The sequence below is a fragment of the Dendroctonus ponderosae genome, unplaced genomic scaffold, assembly GCF_020466585.1.
Source record: "Dendroctonus ponderosae isolate FM_Combo_2020 unplaced genomic scaffold, Dpon_F_20191213v2 Dpon_F_20191213_3, whole genome shotgun sequence".
NCBI lineage: Eukaryota > Metazoa > Arthropoda > Insecta > Coleoptera > Curculionidae > Dendroctonus > Dendroctonus ponderosae.
The window spans coordinates 8,430,864-8,451,380 of record NW_026018508.1 but is presented as its reverse complement, the minus strand read 5'-3'; the positions used below and the strand labels follow the sequence as shown (position 1 = coordinate 8,451,380).

Sequence of the window (20,517 nt, the reverse complement as noted above, 5' to 3'; positions counted from 1 at the left end):
ATATGTTATGAATTATAATGCGTTACAGAACATACTTTTTCAATTTATACGACCGCATAATTCTCACCTGATGGACAGGAACATTTTTCAACGGTTCCACTTTCGTAAGTGAGTTCTTCGTTGCCGTAACTCATCGTTGCACTTTCCAGCAATGCCTCAATTTGGTCAGTGTGGAAAGTTCCTATTGAAAAGCATTGGACATTAAATATTTTTAAATAAATAGCAATATAACTTTACTTATAATAATACGAAAATATATAAATCTTCAAACACATTTACTATGTTGACTTTAGCTCTATCATTTTTTTATTATTTAAAGGTGAAATTAAATACATAGATCACCTCTTAATAAAATGTGCTTTATATCGGCCAGCACATGTAAAAACTGTTCTCTTGTCGCCGGTCCTTTAACATAATCGGATTTTGTCATTCTCGTCGTTATATCTTGGATCTCGTTGGGTATTATGTACCATCCATGCTCGCTTAGCGGAATGCTAAAAGACATCTTTTGGGAACCATATATGTGATCTCCATAACCTGCGAGGAAAAACAAGTTTACAATGAATATTCCGTAGAGCTACGAGCAACGATATTTTTAATTTATACCCTTCTAGTTTAGAAATTACTACTTTAATCCAGTCCGTTAGTTTTTCATCCCTAAAATTATCTGCATTTTCCTCTTACTGTTTTCCGCATTACTTTACGAGCTTGTAAATTTTATTGTAAAACATCTGGCAGACCGAAGTAGAAAAGTCGAATTATTTTACTGAAAATACAACCCGTATATTTGATTTTACTATTTTTTTTTAAAAAGCAGCCAATTAATTACGCATGAGTCCAACATTGTCCACTCTCTGATTACGGAGAACCACAAACATGAACTGGTATCCGTATTCAGAAAATTATGATAATAGAAACTTAAAAGTAACGGGTCATATTGAAGCCTATCGTGCTCTTTGCATGTAAAATATCGTTAAAACTGTTCACGTTTGGTTGGGTCTTTATGAAAATGAGCTGTCTATTTTTCTATGCCTCTGCATTATAATCATTTCAAACATTCCAAGCATTATTGATTTCTGATGATGCCATTCTGAAAACGAAGTAAAATTTGCCTCTAACATCTTTGTTCGCAAAATTTCCCTCGTTTCTCGTTTCTAAGAAGATCTTTCTAAATCATATATTATCAATATCAAAAGAAGTTTCGCATTTTGTTAACTTGCATGTAACTGAAATGTTGTGTAAAAGTTGTGTATACCATATTAAAAATCTCTTTTATCGCTTTCAAATATTTCTGTTCACTTCCCGAATAGGTACTACTGTCGTTTTTGAGAGCTAATAAATGAAATAATATGCCTACAATAATGCAACTGAATATTAAGAATTGAAAACAATTTAAAAAAGTACGTAAATTGATATACTGATTCTATAGTGATAAAAATGTAAAACGTTTAATACTTTTACAAATACAACACTTTCAGAAAAACCCGATTCCTTCTAATATTTACGCAAATAAGATAAATAGCTTTGTTCAAGAATAAAACATCTTACAGTAAAGTATTTGGTCATTTGAGCAACCAAAGCGGAGCAAAGTGCGGGAAAGTGGAAATCTTGCACACAATCTTGTATTTGGAACATTTCAGAGGAGTGTCAAACTAAAAGAAAATTGTGGTGCATTTCACACGCGATCTAATGTTTACTGCTTTAATGTTACGATTAACGAGAAGTGCCACACGTTCTTTAAAATATTTTAGATAAATAGTAAATGGGGTAAATCGATAAATAGTAATTTTAGATAAATAGTTACTAATTATTTTACATATTTAACAAAAATATCTGCACTCACTTCTTATTTTACCGATTTTTTTAATGTTAAAATTGAGCTTGTGAGTAGTTGCTTTATGAACGTAATAATTAAAAAATTATAAAAAAAATCCCATATTTACATGTTCCTTAAAAAAAGTAAAGAACAAATTTGCTATTTTTACATGATTTATATTTTATTTAATTAATTAAAAAATATGTTATGAAGGCTGAATCAGTATCAGCATCGAGCTCTGCAGTTATTGTGGCAGTACATTATATTTAATTAACCCGTATAAAAATTCTAGTCCTGACTGGAATAATGTATTGTTCAAAATATGGTAAACGGGTTACTTTTCGCAGCTTTTATTGCAGAAATTTGATTCCGATGTACATTTTGATCAACAACGTATCGGTTAAATTGCTGCTTCCACACTTTTTGGTCGATTCAATCAATCGAAATATTGTTTGAAACTTATTTCAATGCATTTTTTCAAATTACATGCCATGAAGAACTGCCAATCTGCTTAGCAGGTCAATTATTTGGTGGGCGGTGTAAATGGGACCACTTTTAAAATCCCGTATTTTCTCCCATTCCCTCAAGGAATGAATTGCCTTCATTTTGCGAATGGTCAACTAATTTGCTTAAAAAAGTTTGCCTAGACCCTCTTATATCATTCATTCGTCATATATTCAACAAGTAAAACGTTAGTTTTTCAAATTTTTGTTGAGAAAACATTATTGATTCATGTGCGATTGGAAATTGGTTTTCTCATAAAAACAACAATGTTTTTATTTGAGTAAAATGATAATACTAAAAGTAAATACCTAACTGTAATCCATTTGAGCCAACCATAATCATGTCAGGTCCAATTGTCGGTTCACCGCTCGTATCACCACGCATAACCACCCATTGAACATTGAAAACGAAAGTTGAGCCATAAATTTCCAACTTGTTACCCAAATAGTCTCTCGGTGCCAGCCAATAGAGATTCTCAATTCCAGGTAACTCATAATTACCGACCGAGAACACACTCGTAGAGCTGGTAACTGGAGTTATATATGCTGAAACTCTCAGATCGGTGATTAACCAATTTTGTAGAGTTTGAATCTGAGAGAAGAAAAATTTGTTTAATACTAAAATCATCCTTAAAGTTAGTGTGCTTAAAGTGTGCAGTTTGATGATAAAACTTGTTCTTATTAAGTCTTAATAAATAATTTATAAGAACATTATTCGGATCCTAACCTTTCGAATAATGCCAAAAAAGCTTTCAACACCCTGCAGTTCGGAGAGTAACAAATCGCGGTTGAAGTGTTTTTCAGTTAAATATTCAGTTAGTTGTCTTGGCACTTGTTATCGAATCATCACGTACATTATTACATAGTCAATTATATATCAGTAGATCGTATTTTGTAAAAATAAATATCCCATATATTATAATTTATATGGACTTGCAGTTATGATGCAAAAGAGTCAAAGCTTATTAAACTCATGATTAGGGAGAAATTGGGATTTAATACTTACGGTGTTCAATTTGATGAAACCTAACTCACACAGAGTCGTGACACCGGAACAGAAGCACGCCAGGCAGCCATCAGCGTTCTTCTCTGATAGTCCAAAATACCCAGATTTGCACCTATCGCAGTATTTGCCTTCAACGTTTTGCTAAAGACAAATAAACATTGCTAAGAATAATTAAACGTAATACTGGAAAAAAAATTAAACGAGTTCTAAATTATGTACCTTACAAAGACATTCGCCTTCACAGTCTCCAGTGGCAGTAACTCCCTTAGGGTCACACGGGCAAGATTCGCAGTTTGGATAGCCTCGAAACCCTGGGGCACACATATCGCATTTCAAACCAATATAGCCTAATTTGCATTTACATACTCCCGCTGATTCGCCATACTGAAACACAAATTTAATATTGAAGAATCGTTTATCAAGGAAGTAGAAAATACAGTACGTAAAGTAAGTCCGACTCTTGAGATAGCGGGCTAATTTAGCTCATAGGTAGCAAATAATAATGCGCACATTTAAAAATTTTAAAATTATTTTCGGAACATGAGTACCATATTAATATTTTCAAAGCTTAAAATACATTATAATTAGCATCAAGTAAGTACATTGTTACATTTTCGGAGATGTTTCGGACTCTAGCGGTCCTTCACTTATAGTTTGACTTTCTACCAGTTCGCATTGCCTTCTTTCTGTTCTAAATACCTACTTCCTTGTTCTTGTTTCTGTTTTTGGTTCCTTCTTTCTTGTTCTTCTAAACGCTTTCCCGCTGGTTCTTAATACTTCTTTGGGTTTTGCGCGTTTCTTTCTGTTCCTCTTTCTGTTATTGCATAAGGGTAATGAAGCAAGCTGTCCCTCTATTGCTTTACCTTCTAGTCACTGTCGTAAAATTTGCAATGTTAAGTAGTTAAACATTTACATACAGCAACTATATCCTTAAAAGTTTATCTGGAGGCGCACTTCTGACACCACTTGCTACGATTTTGGAGTTCCAAAGATTTCAATAACTCGCTCTGTTTGTAAACGCAATTTAATAAACACAACCCGTGTTAAAGCGAACAATAATCGCTCTACTATGAACCTTGATTCAATAGCTCGATCACGAACTAACAGGGGAGCGTCGCGCTCACTTTATATATCCGTTTGGCAATACTCGAATATTCAAGTTCTATTTTTAATGCTCTATCATTTCTTTAAATACAAGTTTATCAAAAACATATTTTTTTCCAACGTCTATTAAATTGCTCTTATGAACATGAACATGAACTTCCACTTTAATTGCTGATATTAACAATTTCTGCTCTTTTTTGGTAGCACCTCAAAAGCTTGATTATTAAACTATCTATTAGCTTTGAATTTTCCAAAGTGATATTTTCTGTCACAAAGCTTGGGGCAATTTAAGTAGCATTTTCTCCTCAGGAACTGTTTTAAGACTATATTGGAAACAAGATTAAATGAAACCGGTCTATTAGTCCGAGGGTGCAAACGTGGATTGTAGATGAAACTCTTACTGCAGCAGGCCACTGATTATTGAAATTTCGACTTAAATAGTTCAGCATTGTGTATTTTTAAAAGAGGTAGTTCAAAAACCCTTACTAACAGGGGATTACATCAATAAAACCGAATGCTCATTTTAAAACTCTTACAATAAAGAGGAGGCTATTAACCTGCGGTTTTAGAAATAAGAATTTTTATTTTCACCTGTACACAGATATCTGGTGATGATCCAACTACACTGCAATCGCATTTCAAACATGGCTTAGAGTCGTGGGCAGAAACATTAATCGGCCGAAAAAATCCAGTCAGGCACTTCTCACAGTTGATTCCGGTTGTAAAGTCCTGAAACAATACATGATATTTACTCTGATTCGTGACTTTTGGAAATCAAATTAGATTTTTGCGTGTTACATCTCAATTAAACTTCCATAGAGATTCAAATTTGAATATAGTCCTATAACTCACTTTATTTTTAACCTTCGAAAGACAAGTACTAAGTTTATTGATCAATCAATCAATCAATTGAAGTGAAAACTGTGAACAAAACAAATATGTGACTTCTTTCAATTGTGATATTACATATAAAGTAGCCTTTTTGTATGCGTGCACAAACTCATTGTTATTTGTAAGATCAAGGTAACGAAAATAACATACATAATGAATTAATGAATGGTTAGAAGAGCGTACTAAAAATTTTGTAATCTCTGATTAATTTGCATCCTGAATTGATATTAGTTATTCACTCCAAAAATAATAAAGTATAACATGTATTGAAATAAAGGTAAACCTTTTATAAAAAAAAATTCCAAATGTACTTTTGAAATGTACGTACTCATAATATACTTCTGCCGAAATTGAGGTTTATATCATCGTGAAATTCCATTTGCATCATTAACATATTTGCTTATTTGTTACAGATAATGGAAATACTTTGTAGAAACAAATGTATCTGATGAATTAAAATCCATTTGAATGCTACGAAATTAAATATGATTCTTCACTGGGTGATAAAGGCCCCTCTTCAAAAAGATAGTAAAAATCAAACAGTATTTCTGAGATTGAGAGTAGTAAGCTTCATTTAAAAATATACATTTTCAACATTCAAGTTAAGCAATATCTGACACAATTCATTGGATGCAGGGAAGGTTATATTGTATACATATAATAGAAGTATGAAATAAATGAAAATGTATTCTGTAAAATCTTTAATATATTTCGGCATTACCATTATACTGCCTCTTCTAGCACGCACATATTGTTATAAAAATTCAACACTTTTTTTAGTCACTTGTTTCTCACATAAATGTTTGATAGTTAATATAACTTGTAGAATGTAGGTCTTCTGTTCCTTCATACGAATACCAATTGACTTCTTCTAGTACTTACATTAGTAACATTGAATATACATCGAGCAAGTATCAAAATGAAACATTTCTGCATACATTTGGAATTAAATATTCAAGAAATTAATGCGTTTGAATCTAGTTCGCAGAAATGAAGTCCTGAAACCTTACTCAAATCGGCTCCATAGCACTTTTATGACTCCCGGAAATTGTGGAAACGGCTCATTAGGTTAAAACCTCTGCTACATTCCGGGATAGGAGCTAATGTTGACCGGCGTCGACGGAGTGTTCTCACCACCAAAATTCATTATTCAGGATGTTGGAAAGTTGTCCGCTTCTATTCGACATTGTCGGAATTAATTAGGTGATTTTGCCGTTGATAATAATAGCTCGATATTCAATATGCATGGTGGGTATTGCACTTTAGCATTTAACGCTGAAAATCGCGAGCCGGAGGTAATACCCCTATTCAATAGGTTATATTATTTCGCATGCTAATTTTTCAGTTAATGTTATGAATTTGTTAACGCATGCATAACAAGTAGAATATATTAATACGTAAGTTACGTACAAGGGTTATCATGAAATGGAATCGAAGCCACTACTAAAACAAGGAAATAAATGTGTTTTTTTTTCGTTATACGGAGACTAAATCCGACGCTAAAGTTACACCTTTTCATTGTCTTATAATTTAACTTTGAAACTAATTTAACTGAAGAAAAATCAGATGTTGAAATCCCTCGGGAATATTTGGATATTGAACAACGAACAAGAGAGAGAGTCGATAAGAAATTTCGTTTGATAAGCAACAAACTGTGCCAATGAATTCTAAAATTAAATGAAGGAGATTCTTCTTCAGCTTCAGAACCATCGGCACAATTGCAACTTAGTCGAATTAGTTAACTTGTGAAAATCATAGATTTCAATGATATTGATTCAATTTACTATAATGATTTAGCGGAAGGAATTGAGTTGAATTACCTCGATTTGAAGACAGACCTTAGAAAGTTGACACAAATACAAAAAGTTTCAGTTACTAACAGATGCAGAAGTGTGAGAGTTAATCGCACAGCGCTAACTTAGCTTACGTAAAAACAAAACATTAAAACATCATTTAAAACTCGACCTATCTCTATCTATCTAAAGCTCGACCAGCGATCCAGATTTTTCAACAGTGCAGATTTTTTAAAATAATGCCAATAACTACCCCTGTCCAATGATATTTCGTTTTAATATAAAATCAACAACTAATATAAATATATTTGTTCTTAGAAAGGCTATCGATAACTAGCGATCTTCTGACCTGGGGCAAATTACAACAACTAATGCCGAACATGTCGTGATCTGTTCATTAATTTAGTGTTTTAATCATGTTTTACTGTCATGTTCGGAACCTAAGTTTCCTAAAGGTGTTGATGAGCAAGTTTTCATCAATATTTTTCGCATGTTCTCTACTTTGCGCCTAATATTCCTGTATATTATTTTGGGTGGCTGTTAGGGCTCACAAAGTAGTGGCGTTGCTTAATTAAATGGAGCTATATTTATTTAATATGTAAGATGACTTCTTATTATCGTTTGCATTTCCATTTACTTCATTAGCTACAACGTTCGCTTGGTAGGGTTCGCGGTGTTTGCAAATATAATCTAACCGGAGCCAAGTAATGGGTTGCAAATAGATTTCTAAATTCGTGTTGTTGTCTTTGTGTATATACGATACTTTTTATATACCATTATTGCTATTCTTGTTATTTCTATATTTGAATGGGGTCGAAATGCGAACATGGTCCCCATCAGATTACCTTTATTAAATATTTACGCTTTAATTTTCCTGTAAGTAAATTTTCGTGTATAAATAAATTGCTCCTCTAGTCTATATCTACGTGGGAACATCTCTATAAACCATGATATTGCCTTATTGCCTGTATTATCAGGAAGCAATAATCATTGGTATTTGCTTATACTAACGAACTAGTACCTTCCTTTTTACGTTCAACATCATTGAGCGACTAACGACTTTAAGCGACAATATATCGGTTTAATTTAATATTCCCAAAAATATCACACTATTGATTTTAAAGCAGAAGAAACCGCGTATTATTTTTACCAGAATTAGTCTTACAAAACTATCAAAATAAATCTAGTAACAAAGAATACAAGATTTGGCATGCACACACATCGTATTTCATTTTTGAACTGGAGAAATATGGTTTTAATTGGTTTGGGCAATATTTTTTAAGTACAGTGTTTTTATTAGAGCTTACCGTGCAATTTTGACAAACACCCCCTCCTTGATAAGAGCCATCAGCACTTAAACTGAGCCCATTTCGGTCGACCTCTTCATCATATCGGCAGCTCTTTGCATGCCCGTGGCAGTTGCAGGGCAAGCATTTTTGGGCGTCCCTCGAAGATCCAGGAAACCACTGACGTTGGTTGTAAAGTGGGCAGCACATTTCGCAGTTTGCTCCACACGTATGGTGTAAGCATTCGCATTCTGGATGCTGAAAATCCAGATCTTTTCATGTTAAAACGGCAATGGTATAGAAGTTAAACTTGCAAATGCTTGCGAAATGAAATTAAATCCGCAATGAATAGTCTTGTTCTAAAAATATCTATCCTCATTTCTCACACTAATCAAGTAAACACTTAGATAAACTTGAATGAGTTGATTTGAATAGAGCAGGAAAACTATTTTCACATTTGATATTAACTAAAATTTTTGTTAATGCTAGTGGTGATTTGCCGATAACTTGTTTAAACCTTGTTATGAAGATACTTCCAATTTCTCCAGTGGATCTAGGCCGATCTCTATCTTAGGCAAATTGCGCATTCCGATAGATTACCGTGCCACAATGTTCCTAGATTAACTCCATACGGTAGGAGGGGATTCATGCTTTAAAAACTTTTTTTTGGAATTTTGCATCAAAGTTTTTGTATTTTAAATAGCCAGAATTTTCTCACGTTTTTTACAGCAGATTGATAAAGAGTGCTCTTATTTCATAAGATACAGGAAATCAAAAATCAATCAATCAAAAATTAATCGAGAGCTATCACCTACCACAAACTTTGGCTCAAGCTGTTAAAGCAAAAATAAAGCTAACACCACACAAAACTAAAACACAACAGTTTACGGGGTTTTAAACATTCATAAAATAGATATTCCTTTACAACCTATAGTTAGTAGATAAACTCACTAACACAACCTTTAGCCAAATATCTAATTATTCATATATGGCCTAGATGTCCGTAGTAGAAATTACTGCATAAATTGGAGGAACTTCATAGGGGTAAAGCGAACAGCTACTGCAATGTATGGGGCTCTGTGTGGATGGACCTAACCCTTCCCTAGCTAATCGTGGGAATCATGGGGAAGAAAACACCACTATCATACACCAGAAAATACCGCCGGGACCTCCTCAGAAGAACCGTCGGGGTCCGCAGCTGGCAAAGACTATTATAGGTTTCATTTTCCAACTCAACAAAAATTAAGACATTGTCATAATTTGTTCTTTTATCACGCATTTATATAATAAGTAATCAGTTAATAAACTATTTTCGAACTTAAATAACATCGTAAACACGTCTCTGGGAGGTTTTATCTCGCCGTTGCCCTTATGTTGTTGTGTGCCTTTTATGTTTGTCTAGAGAATGATTCAGGTTTATTCTTGTTAACTTAATGTCATTACCTGATATAAAGTTTTTCGTTAAATCGCATTGTTTCGAAGACACGGGGGTGCTGAATTTTTTTATATTTTGTTCTTCAGAACTTTTGAATAATTTATACGATTGCGGTCAAATTTGTAACACCCACTTCTGACAATACACATCCTTCGTCTTTTTATTCAAAAATTCAGAATAAAATTGTATTTCAATAAAGCACCTGCACCGTTCCATTCATTGACTCAATTTTGTGGCATTTTACCTTGTCTCGAGATATTTAAGGAAATTTGACCCATTTACCGGAATTTAATTTAGCGTTACACCAAGCCTTAGAAATTCACCAATCTTTGTGAAAATTAGTGTTGGGGTTCGATTTTTTTTGCTAATCGAATGAGTGAATCGTCAACATTGACGAGAAGACAGCGGAAAAATATTATTTCCCCGCCCTGTATCTTCGAAGCGATGCGATTTTGTTAAAAAATTTATGTCATGTAAGGACAGAGAAAGTAAAACCTGAATTACCCTGTATAATCAACAACTTTCCCGCAGAGTTTTCCAAATTCGATCAACGGAAAGGTCACCAAAATCCCTTGCTTCTATCTCTAATTAGCTTATTAATGATGAACTGAAGTAGAAGTTAGTACAACCCTTTTCCGTTTACAGTTGTATTGATCAAAATATTTAAGAAATCTTGTGTAATAATTATTGCAAAGTAAAAAGACCATAAATAGTAGATAGGTAATATAAATAAAGCCGGTCACACTTTTTGTAATATGCAATTTAATTAGTAGATTATTGTTTAAAATAGGTATTGAATTTGTCGTACGAATTCTGTCAAATCTCGATTTACTTTACGCTTCTTTCTAAATTGGTTTGTTAAATCCAGCAAAATAAATCTTTACCACTTTTTTTAATAAACCTTAATCCGACGGAAAATGACGGGCACTAACATTTAATCTCGTCGAAAAATATTTTCTGCGCTCAAACATAATAGGAAAAACTAATTATCCTCAATGGAAAGCCATTAGAAAATATCTTTCCAACTTCCCAAGTTTCTACTTTTTCTTCTAATTGACGGATAATTCGCCATTCAAGTGAGTATTAGTTAGGCTTTCAGGAAATATGAATTTTAATTGGAAGGGGAAGAATTTCATTAAAACCGATCATTATCCGCGAATAGGAAATCGCTCCCGAATATTTTGAGCTCACTTAGTGATGCAGTAAAAATAAAAGAGCTGCTAAAATAGCGACTTGAAACAGTGCTGGAATTCAATTTTGAAGATATTTTAAATGGACTTCAGTTAGCTCACGACGGTGTGTCACGCGAGCGACCAATTTGCGACTTACTGAACTATTTTTACTCAAACAGCTATCGGAACCGTTTTCCATTCTTTTATAAGACCATTACATTTTATATAGTGTTTAACGATTACCTCAGTGCTTTAGACCGGGAAAGATTTAGAATATTTTATTTTAGGTAAATGAAATATGTTTTTAATAAAATAATAAAATAAAAATGAAATATGTTTTTGAATTCCTTCCATCTACAAGAACCAAATTAATTGAGTTTCAATGACCGGAAGAAAAAATATTAAAATTATTGTAAGCTATATGAACATTATCTGCAGCTCTCAGGGGAGGATCTCATTATCTCTAGCATAAATGAAGCACTTTTATTTGTCAACAAAAAAATGTTTTTGAGTTAGCTTTGCCTTCTACTCTAAATGGTTTGTTCCATTTTTACTGTAATAGAGTGACTTTAATGATCAGATGGAAATGTTTGTATTAATCTTTCGAAAGCAGACGAACTACTCTTTTGGCTTCAAATTATGCCGTGATAATGTATCGATCAGCAGATTACACAGATAATACGTAATTAAGGAATGAAAATTACCTACCATTTCAATTGGAGTATTTATGTTCTGCATAGTTTGTCAATATGAGAGTCTACCAATAAAATTTCTTTTGAAAACAGCTCAATTCTCTTTTGTAAACTGACTCTCACTCTCAGAAACATACACACGACAACGGCACCCCTAACAAACGAAGGGTCCTCGATGCAACACAAATTTTGTTGAGCGAAACTGCAAACTTCACCGTGAATACTCCATCATATTCTGACTAGCAGAGCTTCTTCTATTCTTACTCTATCTTATTATTTTTATATAATTTGCTTCATATGAGCGCCCCTGATGCTCCGAATTATGCTGGACTTGATTATTTAGACTTCTAAATTTTTGTTTCTTAGACATTAAATATTACGATTTGCTGGCTACTGTCCAATTTTTCATTATATGTCCGGCACAATGGGTGCAGGATTGCTCATTTCATCCTCCCAAGTTAAGTTGGCAAAATATTTAAAAATTTTCAAATGTGACAACAATTCTTTAACTATTAGTTACAAAATAATATTGATGATTGTTTTACCAATGTATAGTTGGCTACTCCAATTCCTCATTAACATTTCACATTTTCTATTCTACCAAGGTATCTTAATAGAAAACGTTTGTTGCTGTCGCGATTCAGCTATGATTTCTTGGCTGTCGGTCTATCTAAAGCGTTGTTCAATATTTGAATAGATTTGACACTTACACGTTTGAGTTTGGAATTTAGAAATTTTTCACTATAAATTAGACCAGCGACATTTTTTCCGAAGTCCCATGTCAAAGTTCTGGACCTTTCCGAAACATGCATATTAATAGCCATAATAGCGTCTTCGCAAACCACTTCTACATTTCTGATAGAAAACTGCTAATTTTGAGAATGTTGTGGGAGCAGCAATTTTTTAAAGCAATTGTCCCATTGGAAATATGTACATTTTGTTTTCGAACCAAATACGACAAAAACGTCAATTGCAAAATCTTTGACTGATTCGAGCCGCCTGAGACATTGAACTACTGTGATGTACTGGATGTAAGTTGTTTAATTTCGATAGCAGTGGAACCCCAATTTGCTCTTCAATAGGCCTCAGATTCCGTCTCATCCGTCTCAATTGTACCCCTGTACATATACGTAGATTAAACAGTTTATAAGTAAAAAAGATGAAGGTATTGTTTCCTTAGAACAGCAAGACGTTTTAAAGAAAAACTGAAGATAAAAGTGATCAAGTGTCTCGGTTTGGTCTTGGTCGGTTTTCAGACGGCCCTTATAAGAGCATGGTGCGCCAATGCATTGGTCACGTTTTTCAGAGAAATGCGCTTTGAGTGCTTATTTGGACTTCTCTGATAGTTATCGTGTGGGAATCTTGTCAATCTTTTGCCTCTCGACGATCCTCAGGCGGCTGGGGAAATGATTTGAATTCTTCAAATAAATCGTGTTTACATATAATTTGAATGCTGGAATCGTGTTTAGAGGAGCCCTTGATATGTCGGAATCTATTGGTGTTATGACAATGAAACTTGGAGTACTGCTCGAATGTTTTAAGAATACTTTTAATTCGTTAAGAAGAGCCTGGCAGTCTAAGCATTTTGGTTTGAAAAAGTCAACTCAACAAAAGTTGAGAAATCTCAAAACGTTTCGAATATTTTAATCTAGAAGCCTGAAACTTTCCAGCTATTGTTGTAGCTAGCTTTACATATCAAATAAAAATCTACTTAAGCTATTTTAGGAGAAATGTGCGTTTTCGCGAAGTGCAATTTTTAGTTTTCAGAATTCCCGTCGTATGCTTGCGTTTTTTAGTAACAGTTGAATACTAAAAAATAAATAATTTGCATCTATCGGATGATTAAAATTTACCGTCTTTCCATGTAAGGCGTTACTAGAACCTACTAGACAAGAGAGAAAAAATGTGAAAAAACAATTCAGTCATTTTTCGAATATAAAAGCAAAACATCGCAAAAATTCCTCACGAAAATTTGCTGTTTGAACGCTCTATTATAGTAGCTTTTTATGCTTTAAATGAATATTTTTTTGGTATAAATGACAATTTTGTTGTGAAGGAATATGTCATTTTTATGTGTTTAAAGCTTATTAAACAAAAATCTTAGACACAATTCAATTCATCGAAATTAATAAAACAGCAGTTTTTGCGTAAAAACATATAGAGTGCAAAACCAATATTTGCAGTTGAAAATAATGACACATATTAGGGCTTTAACTACTTTGCACCAATCGGTTTCTCGTTTCTTATAAGAGCTTTAAGATGGGTTTGTAAAGCAGATTGTGTCTCTTTTTTGGTTATACATAATATCCAATATCGTTTATAAGTTAGAACTCGAATTCTAACCCAAACTAACACTTAAAGCCTCTAATAGACGTCTGGTAAATGAGCGGGTTTATCAATCGATTTAAACTTATTGACAAATTACAGAAGTTTTGAAAATAATAATTTTAACTTTTTACTACACATTTCAATTCGGCGTCAAATATATTTTTCTCAGTTCTTTTTTTATTTAAAATGTTTTATCAGTAAACATTTGAACTTACCCCACTAGCGACATTGTGCCTGCAATTCTCAGCGTGGCCATTACAAACGCATTGTCCTCCTATGGATATATCCTTGATCGAGTAGAATAACTTTTTGTCTTTCAGCCGGTCTTGGCTCAACGATTTAGGTATTGGTTCCAAATTTCCTCGCAAACCCATTAGTCGGAATCGTACATATCTAGCTTTGGTGAATTCTAACAGTTCGGGACTGGATTCATTCGCTCCTGGACGCCCCTGGACCAGTGATATGTGAACCTGTAATAAATTTAAAATAATCTTCCATTAGAAATTCAATTGAATTATTTAACCGGTATATCAGCGTGTGATGAGTGCGTATTTGTTTTAAAGAATCTCTAAATGATATCTATTTATTTCAGATAGAAATGCTTCATAAATATAGCGAACAGTTGTATTATGTTATTTATGATTTAAGTCATATTTAAAAGTATTCTGTGAAAACGCTGGAAAAAGTTTCCTAAATATTTTTAATACGTCAAGTGTTATTTACATGTTTGAGTTGAAATTTTTTGGAAAACTTTAAATTTTTTAGGTCTGCATAACAATTACAATGATGTAAATTTTTTTAAAGTTATTTTAATTGTATGTAGTATGCTTAAAATATTACATGCCCAAATCACCCTCTAGCTAACCTCACATAAAGGCTTTGAAAAAGCACTAGTTCATTCTATTTAACCAAAAATTATAATTGTATTTATTTGGCTCACAAAAGCAGTTTTGTTTAGTTTCGCACACTAATGTAGTAAAGTGTTATGTTAAAGAGCAAAAATTGATCCATGGCAATTATTTCTTTTTCACAAACAAAACGCATGCTTAGATTTAACTGAACAAAATCAACATTTGTCATCTGAGCAACAATTTCGTTTGAGACAAAATCGTTCTGATTTTCACCTAACAATATAAAATTAAACTCCTCATGGCATTGAAATACTTTTCACGTTCAGCCTTAAGTGCATATGTAATTTTTGCAGTTTAAGTAAAATCCATAGACTTAAGAGAAAGAAGAATGCTTGCTTCAGTACCTTCTCTGTATCTCTCTATCAATCTCAATTCATATATTCCAAAAAATAATAGTTTCAAATCACTGAAAACCAACATTTACATGAGAACATTTCTTAATTGGGGTACATTTCATCCACTTTAATAACCAAGGATAAGAATTGCGAAAGGAGCACAGACACATGTTTACGACAACATAATAATTCTAAGAATTACGCATACAGAAGAATTTGTTCTATTTTCCAATTGAAAGCAATATGGGGCGATAGGAATTCCAATTTTTAATTTCAGAATGAAACCAGGCCTGTAAGGGTTCTTGGATCGGTTTATAATTATGGACGGTTTTTATAATAATATAGTAAAACATTGCCATATCTAGTTTCGAAGTTCGAATTTGTAATAAACCCCATTTAAATGCATTGTTTTTATGATTTGAAGAAAAAAATGAGCGTTGTATATGGACTTGAGCTACTGTTTATGCTTACAGCTTCAGCACAAAAAGTAAAGCTTCTACTCCTAATACAATAATTTGCCTAAGAACATCTAAATATGAAACATATAATAATTCACCTAAGTGCATTCTTTCATATTGTTAAAATAATATTATTGATGTCTTTTGAGTGATAGGGAAAACTGAAAACATTATCCTTTGAATGTGATTACTTATGCTGCCTGATGATGTGTAAGCTAAGATTTGGCAAAAATTTTGACGAATAGCGCTCGAAAATTATTACGCCACAATAGTGATTTTTTTAGAAAATAACAAAATTTCTTGTTAAGCTATTCACTGTTTCATTGTTACCCATTTCTTATGGTTCAGACTGCATTTACTACACTATTTCTTCCACGTTCGTCAAATAAGGTGAAAAAAACTTTCAGAAAACAACTAATACAATTATGCAGAAGCTTCCTCACCTCAATTTATACAGTAAAATTTTTCATTCGGTTCAATACAGGTTTTGCCATTTGATTCGCTCCCGTAAATTAGTCACGTCGAATATCATTCCAGACCAAATTCTGTTTAGTGCAATGTTTTCCGTGTTTTCAGTCAAGTTTGACGCATTTTTAATATTAAAAATCGCATTTGGATCGTGTTGTTGTCAGGCAATTTTGATACATGAAATTTCCTGACTATACTTTTCACCACAATAAAAAAAAATCCGACGAATGTCAAATTGAAGTAGTTTTAGTTTTGCATTTGAGCGTATCAAGTTGCTACTGATTAGCATTAGGCGGAAGTGATATATTTTACCATCAGAAACTTCAGCTACCACACGGTGACAAATTATTTTCTTGTATATTACTATGTATAGTACAACCCCTAAGATATTTCTGAGATTTCCTCAGTTCCATTCTATGAGACTGTCTTTTGATGGAGTAGGGAAGATTACATTCTCTCCCACACTACAATATTTTGGCCTCTTTGCGAAATATGCAGATATTTTATTCGCTTGAAGATTTTGACAAATTTTGGTTTGATTTCTTGCGTTATCAGCATCCTATTTTCTCACAGTGAAAGATAAGATAATGAATTGGTAATTATTTTGACAGCATCCATTTTCATGAACATCTCCACTAACTTTTGATATGTTCTTATTAGATCTATGAACAATGTGGTAGATTTCATAGGAATCATCGAGATTAAAATTCATAATTTTGTGGCATTATTTTTTTTATTTCTCTGCAAAATCTCGGAAATTTACATTTACTAGTTTGATAAAAATTGCATCCAATGCTGATCCTTTTAGGAGGATCATTATTAACCGAAGTTTCTTCTTTTGCAGCATTTCGCTTGTCTTCACTTGTATTAAATTTCAATGTCCAATCTCATTTATCTTAGTATGTAATATTACTTTTTGTCATTTGTATCAAAACCGATTATTATCTCGATTTTCCGTTGCACAAAGTAGACTCGTTTTGACTCTTTTTGAGTATTGATTATTGCGATTATATAATTGGGAATTGGTAGCCCATTAATGCCAACTTTTAAAGATTTTTTCAACTTTTACGAAGAGATCAACAAATTGCTGCATACCCCTCTGTTTTGTCGAATGCTACTAACACATGATTACAGATATTTCCACAGAATTATGAATATTACTTTACTTGAAATATGTCGTCTTTTCATTGGCAATTATGAATTAGTGACACAGCGAAGTTCGGCATAATCACCTCTCCGCAGTAAACTGAAGAGCACAATTTTAATGTGAAAGCTAAACATCTCTAACACTCAGATTAATTGGCCCATACGTTTCCCAAATTGCCTAAAATATCGAATTTGCACCTTACCCAAAATAGTAGTAATTCTGCAAAATGGCTGGCGAATTAGCAAGCTAACCAAATGTCTAAACATTTCGCATATTGTCGCATTTTGTATATTGTCCTAGGAATCATGTCTTAAATGAAAATAAAGGCAGATCCTAATGAAATTTTCAGCTCAAATAAATGTTCAAAAATCTCCTTTGAAAATGTGAATCTATTTTGTTTTATCTACCCAATAAATTTGAAAACTTTACTTATTTTAATAAATTATGAACTTCAGGCATCAGGCATTATGTCAGAATTATGGCTTCAGGCAGAATAAGCTTCAAATAATTAAAAAGTGAAAGAATAACTAATTCATTGCTGAAGACGTTTTCCGTGGCAGCTTGAAAAGGAGTTAATTTGTGGTAGCATTTTCCTACAGTGTTTAGTATTATTTCATGTCTTATTTAATACTTTCTGTTAATCTTGTTCACTGCAGCTCATTTTAATTGTAGCTTGATGTAACTTTTGAAACGTATTTTTTTTCAGTGAATCTATAAATCATCAACCGGGTCAAAATCTGTTTTTATCTGCAAAGTAATCTCAAAAAGTTCGTTCTAATAAGGTACAAAGCTGACATTTTTCTCATGCGAAAATGTCAATATATTTGTTAATAGTCAAAATATCTTCTATTGTTTGAGACCAATTAAATTATACCAGCCACTTTCTGGGGGAGAATATTAAATATGCATCGAAACACAAGATAATGAATTTGAAACTACCTGCATCCTTCGGGAGCAGCCGAAAATGTTCTGTTAAACATTTTCGTATACAAATTATAGAAATAGCGTTTCTTAGATATGACTTATGAGCTTGATTTTTTTTTATGTTATTGGACTGAAACAGATTAATGAAAAATTAATGACAACGCCATGATGTATCCGCTAACACGTGGGAATAAGTTCCAAAAACACTTTGCACGTCCGTTTTTGTTTCATTTCATCCATTTCTTTTCTTTCCATTCTAGTTCCAAAATTCTGAAAAAGGAAAAAGAATCCCTCTCAAAATACAACTTGATTTCTGGAATCTTCGATACTATACCCACGTTTGGGCGGATACCTTGTGGCATTAACATAAAAATTTCTTTCCGTAATTTATTCTTACGAGGTGCCATTTCATTTTCACACAAATTTTGATGGTTCATTTTATTGCGAACTAAGGTGCAAGTTTATTTTTTGCTTTACATATTTTATACCCTGATTAACCAAAATTGATTTATAGTCGAGATATATTTGCAATTGTTTGCCAAATTAAACATCCCATCAGCTACTTTAGTCTAAGAAATCCCGGTTTGAACAATCTAACTACCTCGCCCTGTGTAAAGGCATCTAAAAACAAATTTTTGAGGCACTGAATAATTGAATGCGTATAATGAACTAAATCATCGATTGCCCAATGAGGTTCGTTATAGTATAGCTGTAAACAAATCTATCAAAACATGAAATTAATTTGTTTTCTGATACCTTTACTGTTGACCCAAATAATGATTAATTCCAATTAAACGGTCGTAACTCGGACTGGAACTGGGTGCCCCCCGTAGAGCCCCTTTTTTATATTTCACCAGGCCTATTAAGTTTGTACACATTCCAATTAAAATTCTGAAACATAATACTTTAAATCCGAATACCTGTAATATTGTGTTCAGGATACTTAAATCAAAACATTCTTGTAATATGGGCTTTATGAACATACCATTTATTATAAACTGCCTGAAAAAACAGCATTAATAATTTACCATGAATACAAAATATGCTCGTTACCATTATTTATGTAGGTATTGTCAGATTGTCATGCAAATATTTGAAAACCATGTTTTCGGTGTACGCATAATCCCGGAAATTCAATTTACAGTTATTTTAATTCATACTGGATATATTGTTTGAGACCGTGTAATCCTCTATTTCGTAACAAACAAATTTGTGACTTTATAACGAGACTTTCCACCAATGTCTGTCTACACGGTATAGCATGCCTGTAAGTCCACTTAACAACTGACTTACCTCCCCGTTTTCCAATGGCGTCAGCTTCGAAAAGTACGATGTACAAATAATCTCATTATCCGTGAAATAATGAGGTTTTCCTTTGGTGGCCGGAACTTGGAACTGGTCCATACATTCCTTGTCAGTTCTGGCAAAGTACTGCCAAGTACTGAAATGTTGTCCATCTTTGGATTTTTCCAGCACCCAGGTGCCTGGACGTGGTGAATTTGCTGCTTTCAATATGATGTAAGCTACTTGATATTCCTGCAAAAAAAATAAACTTAATGGTTACTGTAATAAATAAGTGTTGAAGGGCCCTCATAAGCCCTTTATAATGGACTTTGAGTTTCTGCTAAACTAAAACATCACCATAACTATCAATTATTTAGTTTCATTATGAGGTAAATCCAGCTACAGGGAGGATTTTGAGTATCTCTCAATTCAGGTTTTCATCTGTTCAAAGTTTTAGGTGGTCAAATGCTTTGCTTGGATATTATACAAGGGATTGAGCTGACTTTTTGTCTTTCCATCGTAAATTAATTAGTTTGCTTGCTTCATTGCTGATAATTTTTTACATTTTTTATCTTGATGCTATTCCAGTATTTCTGTCAGTTCCCGAATGGCCCCGATCAACTTAAGTATGTGATATTGCAAATTTATATTTATTCAAATTATCAGCACTAGACCAAGTCAGTCCATCAGAAAAAATCAGAGATCCATTTTACAACTGTCCAGACTTCTGAACACTGTAACTGTTGACAGCGCCTGGGTCGAATACGCTACAAAAATTTGTTTATGATTTATATATATGTGACTTTGACTTGATAATTTGATAATAATAATAATAATATAACTGACAATTTGCACAGACGAATTATCAGAGCGAATTTTCATATATTGTATTATCCTACTATTGATACACAATTTATTAACATACTCTTTTTTAGGTTCATTTAGGTTCTTTTGATAACGATAG

The 20,517-nt window shown here is 33.0% G+C and overlaps 1 protein-coding gene across 1 annotated transcript in view; it reads right to left on the bottom strand.

Moving 5' to 3' along the window:
- LOC109533302 (laminin subunit alpha-1) overlaps window positions 1–19,805 on the bottom strand; it is a gene marked incomplete at its 5' end in the record, with an annotated part of 102,450 nt that extends 82,645 nt beyond the window's left edge. The window contains 9 exon segments of the mRNA XM_048664702.1: window positions 68–181; window positions 343–537; window positions 2,629–2,911; window positions 3,326–3,466; window positions 3,545–3,709; window positions 5,021–5,158; window positions 8,421–8,657; window positions 14,242–14,496; window positions 19,563–19,805. Of these exon segments, the coding sequence (XP_048520659.1) occupies window positions 68–181; window positions 343–537; window positions 2,629–2,911; window positions 3,326–3,466; window positions 3,545–3,709; window positions 5,021–5,158; window positions 8,421–8,657; window positions 14,242–14,496; window positions 19,563–19,805 (1,771 nt within the window).
- Between the last annotated feature and the right edge of the window lie 712 nt (window positions 19,806–20,517).